At 52.6% G+C, this 22,923-nt stretch overlaps 5 protein-coding genes and 1 non-coding gene across 6 annotated transcripts, besides 1 other annotated feature; 2 read left to right on the plus strand and 4 right to left on the minus strand.

Moving 5' to 3' along the window:
- Nucleotides 1-2,607: 2,607 nt before the first annotated feature.
- Nucleotides 2,608-3,900, minus strand: SCP_0214680 (hypothetical protein; the record flags this gene model as incomplete). The annotated part of the gene is made up of 5 exons (XM_027755366.1): nt 2,608-2,820; nt 2,883-3,054; nt 3,115-3,471; nt 3,528-3,780; nt 3,837-3,900. The coding sequence occupies 5 exons, from the start codon at nt 3,898-3,900 to the stop codon at nt 2,608-2,610; spliced, it is 1,059 nt and encodes a 352-aa protein (XP_027611167.1).
- Nucleotides 3,901-4,621: 721 nt separating this feature from the next.
- On the plus strand, nt 4,622-6,868 carry SCP_0214690 (hypothetical protein; the record flags this gene model as incomplete). Its single annotated transcript, XM_027755367.1, has 7 exons — nt 4,622-5,556; nt 5,613-5,750; nt 5,808-5,840; nt 5,893-5,985; nt 6,038-6,432; nt 6,480-6,512; nt 6,567-6,868. 7 exons carry the CDS (start codon nt 4,622-4,624, stop codon nt 6,866-6,868), a joined length of 1,929 nt encoding a protein of 642 aa, XP_027611168.1.
- Nucleotides 6,869-7,796: 928 nt separating this feature from the next.
- SCP_t0214700 lies at nt 7,797-7,868 on the minus strand. Its single transcript has one exon. It is a non-coding gene; the product is annotated as a tRNA-Cys (tRNA).
- A 5,549-nt stretch (nt 7,869-13,417) lies between these two features.
- Nucleotides 13,418-14,908, minus strand: SCP_0214710 (hypothetical protein; the record flags this gene model as incomplete). The annotated part of the gene is made up of 1 exon (XM_027755368.1): nt 13,418-14,908. The coding sequence occupies one exon, from the start codon at nt 14,906-14,908 to the stop codon at nt 13,418-13,420; it is 1,491 nt and encodes a 496-aa protein (XP_027611169.1).
- A 948-nt stretch (nt 14,909-15,856) lies between these two features.
- Nucleotides 15,857-16,096, minus strand: SCP_0214720 (hypothetical protein; the record flags this gene model as incomplete). The annotated part of the gene is made up of 1 exon (XM_027755369.1): nt 15,857-16,096. One exon carries the CDS (start codon nt 16,094-16,096, stop codon nt 15,857-15,859), a length of 240 nt encoding a protein of 79 aa, XP_027611170.1.
- A 2,876-nt stretch (nt 16,097-18,972) lies between these two features.
- Nucleotides 18,973-19,045: a sequence feature (amino acid sequence was deduced to be 'Undet' by tRNAscan analysis;~tRNA-OTHER).
- A 752-nt stretch (nt 19,046-19,797) lies between these two features.
- Nucleotides 19,798-20,761, plus strand: SCP_0214740 (hypothetical protein; the record flags this gene model as incomplete). Its single annotated transcript, XM_027755370.1, has 4 exons — nt 19,798-20,020; nt 20,070-20,359; nt 20,418-20,674; nt 20,734-20,761. The coding sequence occupies 4 exons, from the start codon at nt 19,798-19,800 to the stop codon at nt 20,759-20,761; spliced, it is 798 nt and encodes a 265-aa protein (XP_027611171.1).
- Nucleotides 20,762-22,923: the final 2,162 nt, after the last annotated feature.

Consider the following 22,923-nt stretch of genomic DNA (forward strand, 5'->3'; position numbering starts at 1 on the left):
ACTTTGGCTGCTTATACCAAATTCGTTTTCTTGCACCTACCGGCTCTGCTGCTGCTCTAATCGATGGAATGACAATTCACAAAGGACTCGGTTTGAAGATACAATCAAAGACAAAGGGTAAAGGCAACAGGCGACTGGGCGAAAGTGAACAGGACTATACAGTAACAATTAGTGTTCAAAATCGTACAGTATTGCGTGATGAATGGCAGCGTGTTGAGTTTGTACTTATTGATGAAATCTCACTGGTTAGCTGTCAGTTACTCTCTGAGATAGATCATGCATTACGTTATGCCAAAGAAAAACCAGATGTATGGTTTGGAGGTATTAATATAATTTTTGCGGGAGATTTTTATCAATATCCTCCAGTAGGTGGCACACCGCTATACACACCTATATCAGCATATGCAAGACAGACATCAGATGAACTCAGCAAGAGGCTTGGTCGACTTGCATGGAAGCAAGTAAATGCAGTGGTAGAGTTGACTGAGCAACAACGTATGAAACATGATCCTGAGTATGGTGATGCAGTCAACAGATTGCGAACACGTGAATGCACAATGGGAGATGTTGACCTATTTAATACACGGGTAGTTAAGTCAGCGACCCATCTTGATGGCCTTCAAATAAAAGATGATGATGATGATCCTACAGTAATTGTCAATACCAACCTGCTACGACAAGTTATTAATACTGAAAAGGCACAGGCAAACTGTGATGCAGACAATGGTTTGAGCTTAATAATATGCACAGCGGTCGATAAGATTGATGGTCAGGTACCTGAGAAATCCATTCGTGATGCACTTCTGCGGCTCAATGTAACACCACTTACTTCTGAAGGTGCCCTCCCAGCATTCATTTCATTATATGTAGGCATGCCTGTGGTACTACGCAGTCGAAACATCTCCACAGAACTTGGAATCACCAATGGTGCTCAAGGCATAGTTAGGCACATCTCGATTAAACACTGTCCTGTCGGATACACATATGCAGATTGTGTTATAGTTGAGTTTCCTACAAGCAAGGTACATCTGCCTGATTTGCCTTCAGGCTATGTGCCTATTGCTCCAACAACATGGCGGTTTACAACTACACTTAGAGATGCCAATGGAGATACACAAAGGTACCAAGTTACCCGACTGCAACTCATCATACAACCTGCATTTGCGGTCACCGGCCACACGTCGCAAGGCAAAACACTGCCTAAAGTACTTAACAACATGACTGAGGGCGGCTTTGCAGCCTACGTTGCTGCATCGAGAGCACGCACACGAAATGGCCTATTCATCTCAGAGCCAGTAAAGTTGGAACAGCTAAACAAGCCTGTTTCTGCTGACCTATACCATGAGACACAGAAATTTAAAGTGCTTGAGCAAAATACTTTAATTCACTATGGCTTTAAAACAGGATCCCTTGTACCTTTGCCAAATCCTGAAAGTGAAGATGACATCTCCACAAAGTCATTTCATGTCAACTTTAGTGACAGTAGCTCACAGTCAAAAGGAACCAAACGGAAAGCCTCACAAATGGAAGAATCAGGGATTTTGCCATCAATGTCAATGCCACATTCTGACTCATCACCATACATGTACAAGCACGGTTGCCAATGGTCATCCACAGACTACTCATGTGCATATGATGCCACATTTATGTCACTTTATCACAGCTACTCTCAACTGAGCTCTTCTTTGCGTGCAATGTGGAAGAATCAGTCAGCTATTGCTAGTCTGTTGGTCAGTTGTTTTGAGAATCTGAGCCCAGACTCCAGTGCCGAGCAGTTTAACATGCAACGTGATTTTCTCCGAGATTTTCTTAGTAGACGATCACCTATGGAATATCCAAGATATGGTCCACAGTTTGCCTCTGCAGCAAGCATAATTGAATGTGCATTGGAAAACACCACTAACAATATAGTCACGACCATACAGTGTCTTGCCTGTCATCAAACACGCCCAATCACACTAAGAATCCCATCTGTTATTGTGTCCACCGGCATGCAGTCCTCTGCTGAAACTCAAACTATACAAACTTGGTTAAGTAAGACCATGACATCATCCATTCTGCATGCAAGAAGATTACTATGTCAATGCGACAGTGAAGTTGATCATAATATAAGCAACATTACACCACCGCCCATCCTATACTTTGAATATCCGTCACAGGAACATACAGTTATCACTCCCATATTTGATCTGGAATTCAATATGCAGACCACCTACTCATTGGCAACTGTAATATACTTTGGATCTAGTCACTTTACAGCACGTCTCCTCCACTCTCACAACTCAGGATGGATATACGACGACCAACAGAATGACGGTGTCCCACAATATGAAAACAGAATGGATACCGATGACCTTACACCACTCCTTACACTCGACGGACGCTGGGCGCACATCCTCATGTATACATCAAATGGTCCATTCAATCGAATCAATTGAATCAACAAAATATTGTATTATTGCCACCATGACACTATACCTATTTTACTGACTTTATTACCTGATCGACACGATCTTCATGCTCAGATGATCCTTTCATTTGAATTTTTAAAAGACAGCCATACCATCAGTATCTTATATCATATGACTATATGTAACAGTACTGCAACTATCCCACCGGCTTCATTACCTGATCTACATCATCTGTCTTGTCCAATACTGTCAGCGAATTCAAGTGTTGTTCAGTACTGGTTAAAACAGAAGGCACAGACTGGAGGTAAGAGAACCGTCTCTTCTTCGGAGCCTTACCTCCACCAGTGTTATCAGCCGCCGCAGCAATACGCATCATCGACAAGTGCTCTGACTCGCAGTCCGCAATCAGCTATAGCCACCATTAGAAGTCATTTTGTGATAACAAACAAATGCGGGCAAACGCCAACTCACCTTCATCCCCAAGCGACTCACGATCATGACAGTGTCAAGTCGTGTAAGAAACTTGCGACCTACGTTTGCCCCATTTGGACTCACGTGCTCACGAAGCCGAAAGTTTACTGAAAGCTCAACGAGCTCACCGGCACGCACCATGTCAAGGGATGACTGCACAGGAGTAGACCACCTACATAAACACAACATCACCTCAAGCAATGCAGACAGATGATTTCATATCATGACATACCTGTCGTCATACTCGCCCTTCAGCTCCATGCATGACACGACATTGTCTGATGTCCACGAGAGCCTCCCACCAGCAACTAGCTCTGCCAATGCACTATACGGGTCAATAACCATGTTCAGATCGGCACTGTCAAACAATGGTGCTTCCACCATAGGCGTGAGCACACGTGTCTCTGCAATAAAACACGGCATGGCGCCAAGCCAGACATCATCAATTACAGATGTCGTTCCACGGCGTGCATGCATTTCCATGAAACGTAAGATGTTTGATCGGGCAGTGATGGCTCGCCGGAATGCAGGACCATCACCGGCAACCACAACAGTCTGCAGAGCGAGATTCGGATTTCCCCTCGGCAGCCTAGATACGAATCAATCACATCGGCAAGCAGCTTGTGAACTGCAGAAGTGACAAACCTGAATGAGCGCCTGAAAGGGGGCAGAAGACTCATCTGAGAAACAAACCCAGACACACGCAGTGTAACCTCCTCGCGCGAGCTTCGCCACACCAGGTACAAATACCCACCCGAACCGACCTGAACATCAAATTGACGCTCAACTGTCTCGAACTGATCGTACGTCTCGAGCAGGAACTGCGATCCCTGTCCATCGGCACCCATTTGCGGATTCGGCGCCTTCGTACGTGTGGTCCACTCGTCGAATAATTTCACTGACCAAGATTCAGCCATCATCCAGTCCCATCACCAAAACAGAAACTCGACGCACCACAACGCGCATCCTGAAAGACCTTTGCCATCGTGTCAGAACTCAGGTGAGCCTCCAAATTCATTTTGATCGAAAGCAGCAAGATTTTTACTAAACTTTATACACCAGTGTCAATTGCCAGCAAGACACGATCAACGAGCAAGAACGAACACACCGGTGGAGGTAAGTAGCCATCCACAACGACCAACGCTCGCCCCCGCACGACAAACCGTTCGCGCGTCAGATTCAAATCTTACCGTCGCGCCCAGCTCATTGTGGACACGCGCCACTGCTGCGCGTCAAATTCGGCGCACGTTCACGACCGCTCTAGCCACATCTCCACCACTGACACGGACGGTCGCCGACGTTCTCCGCCACCATCGCCAACTCGGCCGCGACGTGCAGCAATACCAACACGGAACCTCGCCCGACCCAAACGCGCATCCCCACTGGGAGCGCGTTCGCGACCACTTTCCGCAGCACCTCGACCGCGGACGGCCTCCACCACCTGCATTCTCGCCAATGCGATGACCACGCAGACCTGCCGTTGGAACGCCAATACCGCGCCTGGCCGACCACAAAACATGCGCCCCCCCTGTGCACGCAGTTTCCTCCCCCCTCTGGCTCAGGTTTCGCGATCGCGCGCGGCTTGACCACCACGCGGACCTCCCGGCGTGCCAACACCAATCCCGCGCTGAGCTTCTCGCAAAACACGCGCACCCGCTCGGGTGCATATTTTTCTCCACTATTTTACTTACACTTTGCTGACATCCAGCAGTCCCAACACCGCACCTCGCCCGACCCAAATGCGCGTCCCCACTGCGCGCGCAATTCGGCGCGCGTTCGCGGCCCCTCTCCACAGCACCTCGACCGCCGACACCCTCCACCACCTGCATTCTCGCCAATGCGACCACCACGCGGACCTGCCGTTGGAACGCCAATACCGCGCCTGGCCCACCGCAAAACACGCGGCCCCGCTACGCGCGCCACCACCTCGACTCTCTCCCTCACACTTCGCGACCGCGCGCGGCTTAACCAACACGCGGACCTCCCGGCGCGCGAATCCCAATGCCGCACCTAGCCCATCGCACAACACACGCACCCGCTCGGTGCGTATTTTTCTCTGCTATTTTGCTTACATTTTGCTGACATCCAGCAATGCCAACACGGTGCCTCGCCCGACCAAAACGCGCGCCTGGACTGCGCGCGCAATTCCGCACGCGTTTGCGCCCCTCTCCACAGCACCTCGACCGCCAACACCCTCCACCACCTACTCTCGCCAACCGGACCACCACGCGGACCTCCCGTTCGAATGCCAATACCGCGCCTGGGCCACCGCAAAACACGCGCCCCCGCCGCGCGCGCCGCAACCTCGACCCTCTCCCTCACACTTCGCGACCGCGCCCAGGTCGACCACCGCCCGGACCTCCCGTTCGAACGCCAAGGCCGCACCTCGCCCCTCGCAAAGCACGCACCTGCGCTGCGTACGCAATTTCCTCCACACTCTCGCCCCCGTTTCGGCACCGTGCCCAGACAGCGAATGCCGACGGACATGCCCCAACAGTCGCACCGCGAACAACTCCCACCTCGCCCGATTTCCTCTCGCAACCGCCACCATGGCCTCCGTCACTGATGCTCCTGCAACCACCACTGGCAGCAAATGCAAGATGAGGCATCTGTCACCGTCCGCACCAGTGCCTTCACCCGCAAAAAGGCAGAAGCCCGAAGACAGCGACGACATGTAAGTCTTCATACCCACTCACCGCCATATACCAGCCAACATGCAGTTCTTTGCAGATTCTCGCCGACAGCACACACCGACTCCACCGCATCCGATACTCCCGCAGACGATGCTCACGCCAGTCACCGACCCGACGAGACTCCCGGTAAGCCCTACCGCAACAAAGGAAAGCGCGTCGAGAAAACCAGGACACCGTGAGTCGCTGTTTGCCACCAGACAGACACTTCCGCTAACTGCACCATATATACAAGAACCGAAGTGCTCCAGTCGCTGTCGAAACTCAGGTACGCCCTTTGGCAATTATCCACTGTGACTCACACTGACACTTTCTTGCAGAGAAACACTCGCCGTGACACGTGCCATGAACAACGTGTTTGTCCTCGTGCAACCCGTGTATCTCAAGAGGGCATTCCCTTCGAACATCGCCGAGTACGTCCATTTGCCCTTGCTTTTTCTGCCATACTACTAATCGACCCCAAAGACGTCTGGACCACGTCTCGATCGCCACCGCACACGACATCATCAATCTCGCGACCGCAGACCCCACAGCACTCCACTTTGTCACCATCGGAGCCTCCGACTACCTTCAGCTCAAGACGAGCACCCATCTCACGCTCTTCTCTGTCGTCGGCTCCGTTACCCACAGCGACCTGATCAGTCCGAGCGGTCGCAGCCGTCAACTCTGCGTTGCACCATCAGCACTCACCTGGCCACGTGCGGCCGCCGTCCTGGGTGCCATTCTCAACAGACGAACACTCGTCTTCCCGTCGTTCCATGCCGGCCTCTCCTTCTCGACAAGGTTGACCACTGGCACCTCAAACACTCCAACCAAGATCCGCGGCATGGCTCCCGCCACTCCGGTGAACGCACAACGCGGTACGTGACGTCTCGCACTACAAAATGTTCGCTAACGCACCCTGCAGGTCCACCCCCCGTGCTGCCGGCCGATCGAGATGGTAAGATCGCCCCCAACCTTCTCGCACATGCGCCCTAACTCACTCCTCCCGCAGTGCCGACTTTCGACGGGTGTAAGCCCTTCAAGTTCTCCATGCGCTCCATATCGATGCTTCCCAAAATCCACGACGATCTCTCCACAGAGTCTGCCGTCCTCCTGCTCTTCACTCTTGGGAAGTACATCAAGAGCCACCCTGAACTCGACGACGAAAACGCCGACACCACTATCTCCCTCAACATCCAATCCATCGTCCTTCTCGCCAATCCGGGATCGATGCCCCGCGGCTTCCTCGACGACGAGCCCATGCCCCTCCTCGGAGTCTTCCGACCGAATTCCGAGCCTGACCAACGCCACTAGGATGACAGCGATGACGACGATGCCTCGCTTGTCTAGTTTTTTCCATTACTGTAACTATCACAAATGCCTGTACTTGTACTATACGTATCAATCACACACCCTTGCTCATACAAAAACCGTGAGCACCCCGTCGGAGTCGGGGAATGGCGCTCGCGCCGCTACGATACGGTTATGGCGTACACGCTAGATTTAAAACTGAGCTCAGCATGATCGAGCGCGCACATCGTACAAGATACGCCTCCACAACGACCAGGCAGAAATTTAAAAAAAGGGGGGCCTCGCAGATAAGTATCGAACCCCTCTCTCCTGGCACACGTACAGCGACAACACACTCAGCGCGCGATTTCTTCACCCGCGCTGCGCACAAATCGTAGTGGAAGATGCATTTAGCAACGAGACGCACCGAATCTGGGGGGTATTCAGTATTCCTGTAAGGATGCCCGACGCCTGCACAGCGGAAGGCTGCGTGGCTCGAAGTAGGTGTCGCGAGGCCCGCACTGACGGAAACTTCAAAAAGCCGTTCGCGCGCACTGGGGGTATCGTACAACCACCCATGTTCTGAGTCGGGCGAGCATATTGTCGTAGGCAGGCTGCCGAGGGATCTACTTGAGTGGGTGGAAGGGGTGAACGTTTGAACGTTAAGGACGACGGGAGATCTGGAGGTACGTGAGCACCACCAGAGACGGCCGCCGTAATGGGGGCCTAGCAAATGCCTCGTCGACATCACCACATCAGTCTCACTAACATCCACATGCCTGAAACCCACGAAATAAGACCTTCCGCACAGTCACTTTCGCAAGCCCGACACAGACACCAGGCACATTCACCGATGCCTTTTGCACATCGAATCCGGATCAAAAAAAACCAAGCAGTTAAAAGTCACAAGGCGCCGCTTTCCTGGACAAAACGAATGGCGATGTTGAGTTGATTCCCATTCGCCGATTCGAACGGCCGACCGCGCCGTTGTAGTGACGCGCGCTCCCAACTGAGCCAAACAGGATTTCTTTATTTTCACAGAATTACATTGTTGTGCCAAGATCAACCAGAGTCAAATATAATTATTCGAGATTCCACCAGCGCGGCACTAGAAGTGCCGTTCTCTCAAGACACAGCGGAGGATACTCACAGAACCCGACTATCCCAAAAATCATATCCTCTAGAAAGTCCTGCACTGTCGGTATCTGCAGTATCACCTCAATGTGACACATCGTGTCCATCGCACACGCCCGCTCGACAAGGTACAGTATCAGCTGAACGAACGAACAGCAAGGGCATGCAAGCCCACGCAAGAGCCCGAGGACGCAGAGCGCCCATCTGCCTAATTCACCAAGAGATCGCGGACCTCTATCGCAGTGCTGCTGCTGCCGGCGTCGATATACGCGTGCGGCTACCATAAAGCTATATCATCCCGAAACTGTATAGGCCCACCTTCACTCTCGTATGCGGCATCTAGGCGCCAGAAAAGTCCGCAACGCATAGTCAATAAGTCATTTCACGCACTAGATCGGGTCCCGCAGGGTGCGATGGCGGGCGAGAGAAGACGAACATGGGGAGGAAGGCATCATACGGTTATGGCGTACACGCTAGATTTAAAACTGAGCTCAGCATGATCGAGCACGCACATCGTACGAGTAATAACGCCATCCGCAACGACCGCGACCTGAACGCGCAGACACAGGCGGAAATAAAAAGGGGCCTCACAGATAGCCTCGACCTCTCTCTCCTGCTACACATACAGTGCCGACACACTCGGCGCGCGATTTCACCCGCACCACGCACTTCAACGTGGAGCCTGCAGACAGCTGCCTGTGTCTTACCAGGCGGAGCGCTCTATGATCGAGCCTGCCGCGGGCCATTGCTTGCACAATAAACATGCCACATACAGGTAGCAGAGGTTTACATGGGCCTCCCGCAGACTTTGACGCGATCGGCAGCCGCAAGCACGAGCACGAGCACGAGCACGGCGAGGAGAACCGGTGCGCGCGCGCGCGCGGGCCCGCGATCGCGCCAAGGAGCTCTGCAGAGTCGGCACCACACGAAACACAGAGCGCAGAGCAAAAAAACGTCAGATCAGCGCGGCAAGAAACGAAAACGAGTGTGACCGTGCCCGCAGAGCAGAAGGCACCTACCGGGATCTCGTAAGCACTCATCGGAAGCTGTCCGAGTGGGACAAATATGGGGGAGGGACTGTATGGAGTGAGAGAACGGGGGAGCCCGTTGGGTGTTTCGCTGGTATGCAGAATGTCGACACGTGTGCGTGAATCCTAGCGTGAGTGGATGTGAGGCGACCCCGGTGCGTGCGCATCAAAATCGGCTGACGACGACTCGTCCTCACCTATTAGCATTATCACCAGCCAAGACTGACTCGCGCTCACTCAGTTCAAATCCCGGAGGACAGGATCTCGTCGAGTCTCGAGCGTATAGACCATGCATTGATCATTCCTCCGCAAGAGGAGCGGTCGCATGCCTAATGTCCGGACCCAAAATTCAAGTCACGCTCGCTTGCACCGCCCCCGAACTCAACTCATCACGCCCCAAAAGAGGGAGCGAGACTCTGGGACCACCAGCACGTGCGCAGAATCCAGAAATCGCAGCGGGAGTCGTGATTAGCAACGAGACATGCCGAATCTGCCCTACCGGTATTCTGTAGGGAGACACGACACCAGCAGGTGGTGGGAAGGCTGCGTGGCTGGAAGTAGGTGTTAGGAGGCTCATACTTAAGGAAAGTTGAAAAAACGTACGCGTACAACCGCCCAGATGTCTCTACGTTGAAGTGCGTTCCGAGTCGGGCTAGCAGGCAGGCTGCCAAAGGATCTACCTGAGTGCGTGGAAGGGGTGAACGTTAAGAATGACGGGCGATCTGAAAGGAATGTCGAAGCCAGATCTAGAGACTCTACAGCACAACGTCAGGCTCGTCCCTGCGGAAGCAGCTGTCATCCGCCCCGCGCTCTCCGGCCAGAAGACGAAAGCATCACTCACCATGTCCAGGCGCAGCCAACATGGATAACGCTGTAGATTCCCCTCTGCCGTCCTTAGTCCATCACCCACAACGAGCTCCGCGGTCTTCTGCGCTGGGCGTCCGTGTCTCGCAAGTTCGCTGAAAGTGAGATACGATGCTGCGGAGGTTGATGCGGGGCTACTACGTCCGTCCGGGGCGGGGCACGGTGCGAGTGTACCCTGCTGGAGAGCTGGAGAGCCGTACGCACGACGAGGAGCTGGAGTCAACGCGCAGGGGCAGCACCGAAACGTGCAGCATGACGCGTCGAGCGAAGGAGGATTTGGTCGATGCAGGCTACCACATGAGTCGTATGGGGCAGTATGTGGAGGGGGGAGGGGGGTATGGGGACAAGGAGCATGGCGCACCTGCCGAAGGGGCTGGGCGAAGGGTCTTTGGGGGGCACCGCACCTGTTCACGAGGAGGATCTGCGAGGGCGCTGTAGTGACGGCAGTTTCAGGGAGGTTTGGAAAGCGGTGCCCTAACTAACCTAAGTGCTGGAGAGGACGACGCTCGTCCAATCAGCAGAGCCCGGAGGATGCACGCCGATGAGACGGCCGCTGGTGAGGTCAGTATACAGTATCTCCGGAGTAGCCAGAGGAGGCGACAGCGGTGCCCCCGGTTTAAAAAAACATGTATGTTTTCCTCCATTCCTGCCAGACGACTTGAACGACTGACCTCGTCACCACAAGACAATGACATGCTCTTCCAACTTATAAGGTACACAGGATTCGGTATAAGCCTTTTTCGAGTCTGCAAACACCACTGGCTGAATTCCACAAGCATCAGTGCTAACGAGATATGGTGGCACGGGGACGCGGGGCAACTGGCAGGTATCAGCCCGTAGAAATACCATCGTTTTGTGCCGCTTGATGGCGTCACGTTCTGTCTTGCACGCAGGCCTCATTGTGAACAACTAGCAGACCCTGGAGGACGTGGGGCCCCGCGGACTTAGCTACGTCACCTCCCTAGCCACATCTCAGATCTTCCTCCGCCGATCAAATCTCAGACGGCGTAGGTCCTGGACGTCGAGTGAAATTGCTACTGGCGGGAGCCATTAAGGCGTCCAAAAGTGGTGTCGGGGAGGTCAGGACCCCTGACAATAGGTGGAGAGGCCTGATCCAAAATTCCGAAAATCAGCCCCAAACATCCGGAGAAATTTTGTGATTTTTTGGCCCATACTTCCGGATGAGATCAGACCTTCGTCCAATTTTTGGGTCCCTGTCCGGGTACCGCATCAGGCTTTTCGGCAGCCGACCGCCTATATAAGGCAGGTATGGGCGCTTATGAGAGGCGGCGGCTCCGCCGCCGGCTCGAGGTCGGCGCTTGTCGGCTTCCGGGGCGTGGATGGCCGGCTGAGGATCAGGCCTTCGCCGAAACTGACAGGAACTGCCGGACATGAGATCACCTCCGGAGGCCTTCAGGGCCCTCTGACGTCCGGATGAGATCAGGCCTAAGGCCTCAAAAATCCCAAATTTCGTCCGGATAAGTCATCAGGCCTCTCCACCTATAGTCAGGTCTAAGCCGCGGGCAACATACACCCGACGAGCAAGGCTACTAGTCTCGGAACCAGCCGTTCTGTCAGTGCGGGGCCCCAATCGGAGAGCGAAAAACACCTGCACAGCCCGCAGACAGAACGTCTGGTGAAATTCGTATAGGGGGGGGGATTGTCACATTCACGTGACCTTGACGCGTCTTTCTGCACGTCAGGCGTGTCGCGCATCGCGTCTAGAGATGTAGGTATCAGGTACAATGTCGTAGTACACAATATACCCGGACCTTCTACATGATACCCGGACTTGCTACACGCACCTGTACCCGCTATTACAGAGCAATCCAGCCCCAGAACGAGGGCCTCTCCAATGTCGATTTGCCAGCCGTAAGGGAATTTGTTATTTGCCTCTCTGAACCATTCAATGAGGCGATGACGGCATGCGCGTGAGTCATACCCGCGCAATTTGGATGCCTCTTCTCGCGCAGTCTGCAGGATTCTCGCTGAATTTGCTCTCTGGTTCTTATGTGAGTCATGGGGAGTCTGCGCCGCCATCGCCGGGATTTCTCTTGAGTTTGTGTCACTTGCGGAAGTGGTTGCAGATGTGTGGGTATGGGTTGAAGCTGCAGATGAGCTAGAAGTCGGAGGTAGAACTCTCAGGGCAGGACATAGAAGCAGAATATGTATGAGGGGAAGGTGTATCATGATTGCTACAGACACTACACAGAAGACGCGTACTACTACACATCGCCCGTAGGACACGTCGCCCTGACGCGCTGGTCACGAAGTGTGACAATCCCCCCCCCACCTATACGAATTTCACCAGACGTTCTAGGTGGTAGCTGTGCATCTCTTTTTCACTCTCCGCTGTCAGTTTCACGTGATGCCCTGCTACCACCGAACGTCTGGTTCCGAGACTACAAGGCTACGAGAGGGACCGCGATTGCGATCGCACCAATGAACTCGGCTGGGGAGCCAGCGTCGTACGCGCTGTGGGTGTAGTCGGTTCATGATCTGCAAAAAACGCGCGGGAAAACATCGAATGCTAAGCATAGCAGAGCAGAAATCAGTAAGCAGGGAGACTGACCATGTCCGCGGAGAAGAATAGAACGCGCTAACCAATGTTCAATACGAGCGGGGCCTGTGCGAATATGGTCCGCCCTCGAGCTCGGCCGTGACGTTCATGAACAGCGCTTCCAGGTCAGTGCCGAATACAACGGACAGCGATATCGCAAGTGAGCATCACGATGGCAGAGAGCGGCCGTATCGTGAAGAACGCATGCTCGTAGCTTTGGCAGCGCCGCAATGTGTGAATTTGAGAACGGTGAGAGGGCTGGTGGGAGCCCTGGAGGAATGGCAAGCGGGAGAGGCGAACGAGAGAGATGGACGCCGCTGGTGGAAGGCGCTCGTCGAGAGATGTGAGGTTCGTCTGATACACTGAAAGTCTGGGGATGTACAAGCACGTCTCGTGCGGGATGTTTTCAAACGTCTGGGGGGCGATGTCCAACGTCCATGATGACGTTGTTTGAGTGGTGGATGCCACACACCCCGGCCGAACACACAAGATGCATAGCCAAGTATTTCTCTGGGAAAAACCCTGAGAAAATTCATAAAGTAAAGTGCGAGAAAAAACTTTGAAGAAAGCATAATGAATTTTTGTGGGAAATACTGTGATTGTCCAATCAGCTGCCGAGAATCACAGTTTTTCCTGGAGAAATTCTTTGTTCTTTTCCCACAGTTTTTCTGTGTGCTTTACTTTAACCCTTTCTAGAAGTTTTTCCGCAAAAAATACCGGGCTATGCTTCTTGTGACACCTGACACGCAAGAACATAGTGACGTCTTGGACAAAAAATGAAAACAAAAATTTACGTGTGCCCTCTTCGCTCTCCAATGTCATACGGGTGGGAGCCGACGAGGCCTGAGTGCACCCTTCAAGGAAAAATTCCCTGAGCCTACACAACAGAACGATTGGAAGAACAGTATCTACTCGCCCTTTGAGAAACTAACCCATGCAATCTACTACCGCATCCGCCGAGAACACCCTTTCTTATAGCTGTAGATTTTATCTACGACTGCCTCCACGGATCCCTCTGAGTCTGAACTCTTTATAGCTGTAGATTTCATCTATGACTGCCTCCACGGATCCCTCCGAGTCTGAACTCTCCCCAGTGGAAACGTGTTCATCGGACACCCTCTTCTGACCTGGGAAGAGCCATGCCAGAGTATCTGTCAAGCGGACTGAAACGCCATCAAGGACGGCAGCATCAACCACATTCTTCCCGCTTCGTATACGAGCATGCGCGTATGAAGGGCCCGGAAGCGCCCACGTTGCATATGGCTTGCCATGAGATCCACTGGTCAACCATTCCGTCTTGAACTCGTCATTGTACGCATCAATCCACAAAGCACAGCAAAAGCAGCTCCGTTTGCTGCACCCAATAGCTTCCTGCTCCGGTGGTCCAACGGTTCTTCGAGGATGAGAAGATGCCGAGCTAAGGTGAAGAATGATGCGAAGTTCCGCGTGAACGCATGTGTTAACAGTGCGTCGCCGTGCCCAATTACTAAGCATATCAGGGAACCTTTGCTCCAGTGCATTCACCGTCTGCGGAGACAAGGGGTATCCAAAAGCACGCTGCACCGCGTCCAGATAGTCATTGCAAAGCTCGAATTGACCCTCTCCCGAGCCAATGAAGCGGTTATTGATCCAGCGATAAGGAATATGTCCATCAGGAAAGTATCGCTTCGCATTGCGGATAAGTTTTGTGACGCCACCGTAATATTGGCAGACCTTGGCCAAACGCCTCTTCAACTTCTCCCCCCTCCCTCTTTGAGCCGCATTCAAAAGATTTTTATCTGCACAAAGATGACCCAGGAATCGAGAACGCAGGAGAGCAATGGCTACCACATAGAGGTCGCCGAATCGACTCCGCGATAACTCAACGTCGTCCGGGACCAACGGGACAGCGGATGAGTCGCCGATCATACGGACAAGATCCTGGAGCATTGTACGAAAGGGTGGCGCGATGTCTCCGTAGTTCTCGCGCCGAAACCGGGTCGAGTCGGGAAACTCGTCTTCGATAGACTTCGGTACGTACTCCTGCAAAGCAGAATCGAGATCGACGACGAAGAGGGAAATGGATTGGTGTAGGTTACTCATCCGCTTCTCCATGTTCACCCGGCAACGCGAGAGCAAGGTGTGAAAGATGTCCATCGCATACGCGACTTCAGGATCGGTAATGGCACTAATGAGGTTTTGTGTGGCGAGCTCGTCCTCGAGGGTCGGAGAACCATTCTTCGCAAGCACCAGGCTGAGACGTTGCTCTCTGTCAAAAGCCACCGCAACCACATCTCCAGGTTCTCCCGTGGTCAGACATATGGCGATAACATCGAGGATGTGAATATCGGAAGTTGTCCTCGACTCGCGGATTTCCCTATTGCTATGAACCCCAGAACCTTTGTAGGGCATGTCAAGATCCGAATAGCTGAGCTCCTGTAAGAGCTGCAACTTCTCAGAGAGAGTTGTCTGGTCAGAGGACATTTGGGAGTCCATCATGGAGATTAAACTGAGAAGAAAGATTCAGTTGGCCACCGACAGATTTACGGTCCAACGGCAGGGCTTACCTAATCCGGGGCACGGGACGGGCCGGGGTTGCTCGTGCACATAAATGTTAAAATATAGTTACGTGTGTACAGCAAAGAACATTGGCAACAAGTCATCAGCGTCCCTCTTGCTCAGCGCGGCCTCATTCCACACATGCTCTTCCGCTGCCGCCGCCCGCCTCTCCCGAGCCTCCTCGCGTATCCGCACCTCTGCACCTCACTTCCCCGGATACGCCCACAAATCCAAGCGTCTCCCCACCGCAAACACCACATATGGCAGCGCCCTGAAGCTTGAACAAGTGCATCCCGCCATCCCAGCAGCCCGCTACACATACCGGCTGCAAGGTGGAACAGACGTTCGCCGTCTCCGTGCGCAAGCGAGAAGACGAGGCACGGCTGGCGCAACGGCAAGAGGCCGACGACACTCCTCCGCATACGCTCTTCGATATACTGGTAGTACAGCTTATAGCCGCTTCGCCCGTCGCTCGGCTGAAAACCCCTCGGGCCAATCGCGTAAGGGAGACAAACCCGAAGGCAGTACGCACTAAGTCGGCGATGCGCCCCTGCATGGCGGAGGATGCGTTTTGGTCGTGTGTCTCGGGGCCTGTGTCCGCAGCCAGTCGCATCGCATCTGGGTGTGCGCGTCCACACGTACCTGCGTGCCGGCGACATGGAGACACTTGCTCGGCTCGATGGTGCGTGGTGTTTTCGTCCATTGTTGGCACGAAGAAAGTAAACGCACCGACGTTCACAATGGCTGTTGCAGAAACACTGCCCTCGCCGTCGGAGGGGAGTAGCATTCATAGATGGATGAGGTGTATGTAGCACAAAATGGACGTTCGAACGTTCGTGAACGGCGCTTCCAGGTCAGTGCCGAATGCGACGGGCTGCGATATCGTAACTAAGCCACCATGATGGCAGAGAGCGGCCGTATCGTGAAGAACGCGTACCCGCGGCGCGGCGACGTGAATTTGAGAACGGTGAGGTGGACGGAGGGGAGCTGGAGAGGCAGTCGCCGTAGAGGCCCATTTGCAAGCGAGAGTGATGGCTGGCGAGCGAGAGAGATGCACGCCGCTGGTGGAAGGTGCTCGTCGAGAGATGTTAGGTTCGTCTGGTACACCGAAAGTGTGTGGATAAGCATGTCTTGTGCGGGATGTTTTCAAACGTCTGGGGAGGCGATGTCCGAGTCCTCGTCAGTGTGGCGACACGCTCCTCCAGCTGAGCCAAACAAGAGTTGTACTCGCACCTTTTCCTAGTCCAAATCATAATCCTGCGTATTATGTCACGGTTACCACCACTGCGCTCACAGGATACGGTGGTGGTGAACAATGCACAAACCCCGATAGCAAAAAGATTATGTACCGTAGAATATCTCCACTGGCGGGTGGTGTTGTACAGCTTGGCGGCGGTACTTCGACGCAACGAGTGGAATAGCTGAGGACACCGGTGGGAGAAGATGAGCGTCGGGGAAAGGTCACTCGACGTAGATATGGATGCACTGGAGACGTTCACGAGGACAGTATCATCCAGAAACAGAACACCGCACAAACCGATTCGTGCGCAAAACGCCTCCAGCGAAAATGAGTACACCCGCGTCGGACGGACACGGAGATAACTCATAGATCATGATGGTGTATCGACCTCCCCCCCCCGGGTGTGTACAGCGACGACACGCGCAGCTGGCTCTCACCCACTATGCACACGACGAGCCATTGAGGAATATCGCGACAAAGTGCTCCGCGATCGCCGAGCACAGTATGCGCCCGCCGCGAACCATCACCTGCATGGGCAGCATAAGTGGCATCCACGGTGAACATCGCAGCGAGAGCGGGCATGGTACAGTAATGTGCGCAAAGGCACCGAGGAGAACGAGCGCGAGATTGCACCTGGGAGCCAACATCATGCGCACGAAAATCAGATGTGCGGATACATGTTCGGTTCACAGTCAGTAGAAAACAAAGTACAGCGGAAATCAGTAGACTGACCTGCGGAGAAGGGCAGAACGTGCGCACTGGTCTATCAATATGAGCGGGGTCCAATTCTGCGACGAGGAGCGACCTGATGTTATATTTGTGGCTTAGGAGGGGTGCCAAGGATCTGCGCGCTGTAGGAAGAAGGGGCGAACATTGATAAGCATGGGGAAAACAAAGGCATGCGAGCGCGAGAGACGGCGCTCGCAAATGGATGAGCAGGACGCGTCGCACCTATGAAACTCGCGGAGGCAGATGCTGCATACCCTCACCCAAAGAACGTTTGTCGATCACTCCCCGTGTCCCGGCCAGCCATGCTGTACGTCCCCCCTCCGCTCACTTCCTAACCTCCGCCTCCCCCGGGTCCGCACGGCAAACCTCGTAGCATGCGGCGCAGAGTCCTTGTGCTCGGCTCTTGTATCACCAGTGCGCGGGTGCGCGGGAAGTAGAATTTTGATAGGTGGCGGCGAGGGGCGGCGAGGGACCAGTACTTCGACCGGGAGCGGGCGGGGGGTGCTGCAGTGCTGGTTGACCCGGCACTGCGGAGATGTGCACGCACGATGCGGAGCTAGAGTTGGATGCACAGATCATCAGGGCGGATGCGCAGAACAGCGAGGGGGACATGCTGTGTGATCGCGTGCGCGTGGACGACGAGGTGCGGTGCATCGAGACGGGGGCGCAGTGAATGTGCAGCGTCTAGCTGTAGCCCGTCAATTATTAATGGGAGTGGAGGGTCGAGGACGCCGACAGAGGCTCAGCTACACATCTTGCTCTCTCTCAGGGCAGAGCTGCTCAGTCCGCAGCCGACGGGACTCATCTGGGAGGAAACACAACCATGCCCATTAAACAATCCTGTTAGCCGCGACTTGAACGGCTGACCTCGTCATTATTATAGTGATGTGCTGCCCAAGTGCTGCCGAGCTAAACAGGAGTTACACCTGAGGTTCTTTATCACCGTACTACCTGCCTGGTACACTTTGCCTCATCCCTATAGTATGTTGGCCAACTGTGACTAAGGAACCAGAGAAAAATCCACCGCTATGAAGCTTCCCCGGAAAAAAAAGAGGTAGCCCAGCTCTGTATGCACTCTCACCAGCTCGAACGTCTAACGTGGTCCCCGTGGTCACACGTACTCCCAACTGAGCTAAGCAGGCAACAAAACTAGAGCCAGCGAAATATTAATCCAGTACTGTTATTTGGACTTACCACACTCAGCGCTCACAAAAGAAGACAGAACACAAGGCCCGAAGATTATACATCCAGGAAGTCCCCCGGACTTATACAATGATATCATACAACTTGGCAGCATCACTTCAACGTGATGAGTGCGACGACTGAGGGCACCGTTGGGAGAAGATCAGCGTAGCGAAAAGCATGTGGATAAGGGTTGTCCATGAGGTCAGCCTCATCCATGACGGAAGCCGCCAATCGTATGAGGAGTACCTTCACACCAACGCCGACAGTGACTTGAATTTAATACCCTGCACATCACATAACTCACGCGTAGTGTCCCCGGCGCGTACAGCGTGACACATCCAGCTGGCTATCACCCACTACGCACTGCACGACGAGCACTTGAGTGCCGCTAGCGGCTCGCTGAGGAACGCGATGAAGCGCTCTATAATCGAGCTCGCCATGGACCATTGCCTGCAGCCACACACGGGTCGCAGGACTTCTTTGCACATGCACACGGTGAACACCGCCCCGATTGGCGGCCCCGAGGGTGGGCGCCGCGAAGGAGATGTCCATGAGGACAGTATCATCCAGGAAGGGAACATGCCAAAAGCCGGATCACACGCGAAATGCCTCCACACCGATGTACAGCGACAAAGTGTACATGCACGTCAGACAGAGGCCCTCAGACGTGGAGATAACTCACAGATCCAGCCCTTCCCCGACGCATACGAGAAAACGAGAAAACGAGAGAACGAGAGAACGAGCGATGACACCTCCAGCTGGCTATCACCTGCACGTGCACGACAGGCACACAGACCACCAATCAGATGTGAGGACATATTCAGACGAAAAAATATTTACCCCAAGTTAATGCCCCGTAGCCGACTCGAACGGCTGACCTTGTCACCATAGTGACCCATGCTCCCAACTGAACTATACGGAACTTGGTGATGAAGAGATAATATTACAGCCATTTGCGGAACATAGGGCGCGAGCCCGAAATTTCTATTTTCGGTCACATTTTCTATCGTACACTGTATCCACTGTAGCTTTTTAATACCCATTCGATTCCTTTGAAAATTAGTGCAATAGAACGGGATTGTGAATATGCAGGGGATGACCTGATCAGATTTTCAAAAAGTGTGAATAGAGCATATCTTGAAATACTGAGCCCATTTGCACAGTATTTCCGAGTTTCCGAGACAAATATGCCACACCTATCTAACGGGTGATCACTACACTATGTCAGGGTCAATACCTACAGGACCACCACTTTATTTTGTGTGTATTTGTAAGCAACTGCGCCTTGGGCTATGAGTAGAAGAGGATAGAAATTAGTTAGCTACCTAGGAGCCTGTTCAGCTCCTTATATACTGTAAACTAAAAGACTAGAAACTACCAGACCATTCTCGAGACATTGTCCTTACTAATCCTAACCCTACGGACCTTTCTCGGACCTTTCCGTAGATGCCGGATTGCTAATCCGCATACCTTCAACAGTATTCGAGCTGTGTTCAATTGTCCCGCTACATCCACTGTACAGTGGTTCCGGAGTCCTCCCGCCAGAGCACGTGACATGTGGCGCTGTCCATTTTTGGTCAGGCCGCAATATCTCATGGGTAACAGTAAGTCTACCAGTGCTCGCAAACTGCGGTGACTGGCCCTTTCCAATACCAAGGTGGAGCAATCTCAGGATATGTTACAACCAGATGGAGAAAGGTCAGATGGAGCTGAGGAAACTGTGGTTGACGATCCTTTGCCCAATGAGCTTTCAGACGCTCCCTCAGTCAAAGCTGTCGACAAGCCGAAACCAAAGTCGAAGCCACACAAGGCATTGAAGAAAGCCTCCACTATATCAAAAAAGAAACCAGTTGCTAAGGAAGTTGTAGAAGAGTCTTCTGAAAGCACGAAGGACAAAAGTGAGTTTGTCGGTTCGCAGAATGTGACCCTAAACTCACCGATGAGTAGAAATTGTGCTTCTGGTCTCACAGGCTAGAAGTGAAGGATCCCAACGGCTCAGTCTCACACGCGGAACATCATTTGAAGATGCACTGGAGATCATACATGAGACGATAGGATGTGTTGATGTCACTCGCAAACCATCACTGTCATACAAACTCTGGACAGCGACAGTGAAGTCTGATGCCATCAATCTTGGTAGTGAGGAGGACTGGGCGAAATGCATTGGAGATATTGTCGATGCCGAAAACAAGAAGAAGGGAGTGACAGTACCTGTTAAAATTGTGGTGCCTGAACAGGTAAGTCTCCACCAACTGTATCATGCACAATGACAGCTCATCGGTACACCATTCATAGTACATGGAGTTCCTTCGTGCCCATTCTAAGAGGCCAGCGGCAAAACCAAAAGGAAAGAAGCCGGCACTATTGAACCTCGACAACAGTGATCCCAATGATGAAGGAGAGGATGAAGGAATGGCAGAGAAAGAAAAAGGATTCCTCACTCAACTCGAGAAGACCCTAAATAATTGTCAGCGTTGCGGCACCTCCAAGTGGTGTAAAATCGATCAGGGTGGTAATCATGTCAATCTCACATTCAACCAGCATTGTGGTTGGTCTGTTGCACTGGTTAGCATTGCAATCTGATCTACACACAAGGTCTAATTGCTCTCAGGCAACCGGCACTCACGGTGTCACATTGAGATCACCTCCAAAGGGAGAGCTGTTTGCCAATTTTCATAGACATGGGATAGGAATGATGCCTAACAAACCAGAGGACTCCACCAGTGGACATCTGTATGGAATGCCAATGCCAATGGCACCTGGGTATCAGTGGTCACCATATATGGGCATGCCCTACGGAGCAGTACCTAATATTCCGCCAACACCATCAGTAATGCCGTCTAATGGCATAACTCATAAGTGAGCTGCCACTGATATCCTCTCTAGTGACCCACCAGAACAAGATGCTACATCGTACGCTTCTGTCGGGGACTTTCTTCAGAACCTTCACAGTCAACACCCGAAATGAAGATTAGACAACTATATCAGTACCTTTGAAGATGCCGACTTCTACAATATTGACGAGCTTGTAGACCTAGATGAGGCGCATTTGCATAGCTCAGAATTTGGGCTGTCGAGTGGAAATTCCAGATTTCTGTTGAACCAGGTAAGAGCTGAAATTCGGCAAGTGGACAGGGCATCGGGCAAGAAGAGAGCACGGGTGGGCTAAAAAAGTATCCCAATTGAGACACATGTGTTGTAGACATCAGGATCAGATATATCCTGAGTGATGGAACCAACCCTGAGCAGCTGCAGGTGTCACTTTATCAAGCATAGCGTACAGAAACAAGTATGGGCCAGCCACATCTCCGAGCTCAACGAGATCACAAAACTCTTGTCCACGACGCCGTATACACTGCTTGACAAAGGAAAAGCACTCCTCAATGGGATTGAGGTCGGGGGAGTAAGGCGGGAGATAAATGAGCTTTGCACCGCTATATATCATAACAGTAAGTGTCGTCAATTAGAATTGAAGTATCACTGACTTACCGGGCTTCACATAGCTCCTCGATGCCAACGACGTGATGTATGCGACAATTATCCATAACCAGCACGCTCCGTGGCCCAGGGTAAAGGTTCATTACCTCGAGCAGTCCCTGAATATACTCAATAAATTGCTCGCCATTATAGCCTCCGACCTTGATGTGGCTAAATATAATGCCATCAAGTGTGATTGCTGGAAGAAGGGAGTAGCTGAAAAATACAGAGAGATCAGCCTTTGAAGGATGTTCGCAGTCACATAACAACATACCGTGTTCCTCGAACAAAGCAACAACGCTTCTGAGCACGCACATGCTTGTATGCCCAACCACGCTGTCAATAGGTCGTCAAGATGTTCACCGCACTTTCATCGATGCAGACGATGCGATCGGGTGCCTCACCTCCGATCTCGTAAATGAAATTGTGGCGGGTCTCTGCACAGCGCTCAGTGGCTGCCTTGGACAACTGTCATAGAACCATGAATTCAAGTGGGATTCAGACAAAACATGGAACTCACAGCTTTCGAAGAGATACCTAGATGCTTCAATGTTCTCCAGATTGTAGATAGCGGCACATCAATGTCGTGCTGTGCCTGAAGTTCCTCCTGTATCTCACGTAGGTAAATATCCGGTGAGTTGTCGAGCAGAGTAGCATGAACTGATTTATGTCATCAGAGCCGTCTAAACAGGCCAAGCATATCGGTTCGAAGTTTGCTCACCTCCACGGCCTGTGAAGACAGCATATATGACCTGCCCAACCCAGTTCTGTCCCGAAAAACTTCCCCAATCTGACTCCAGAGCCTCCGAATGCGTTGGATGACATGGACTGGCATGTCAAGGGAGACGGCGATCTGTGTCGATGTGTATCCCAGTGTGTAGGCTTGATAAATAACCCGCCTTTTGAGATCCTTTGAGAAATGTTGCCGTACTGGAATCCTCGCCCTGAGACGAGGCATCGCATGAAGAAGCTAGTACACAGAAGCTAGTGCATAGAAATACAGAATGTAGACAGTCCGAACGAACGAAACAGATGCGCGAGAGCAGCGGCGATGACACTGAGATAACCATTGTCACGTGCTCTGGCGGGAGGACTCCGGAACCGCTGTACAGTGGACGTAGCGGGACAATTGAACACAGCTCGAATGCACACAAAATAAAGCAGTGGTCCTGTAGGTATTGACCCTGACATAGTGTAGTGATCACCCGTTAGATAGGTGTGGCATATTTGTCTCGGAAACTCGGAAATACTGTGCAAATGGGCTCAGTATTTCAAGATATGCTCTATTCACACTTTTTGAAAATCTGATCAGGTCATCCCCTGC

Source organism: Sparassis crispa, assembly GCF_003851025.1.
Source record: "Sparassis crispa DNA, contig_000001F, whole genome shotgun sequence".
In the NCBI taxonomy this organism is placed as follows: domain Eukaryota; kingdom Fungi; phylum Basidiomycota; class Agaricomycetes; order Polyporales; family Sparassidaceae; genus Sparassis; species Sparassis crispa.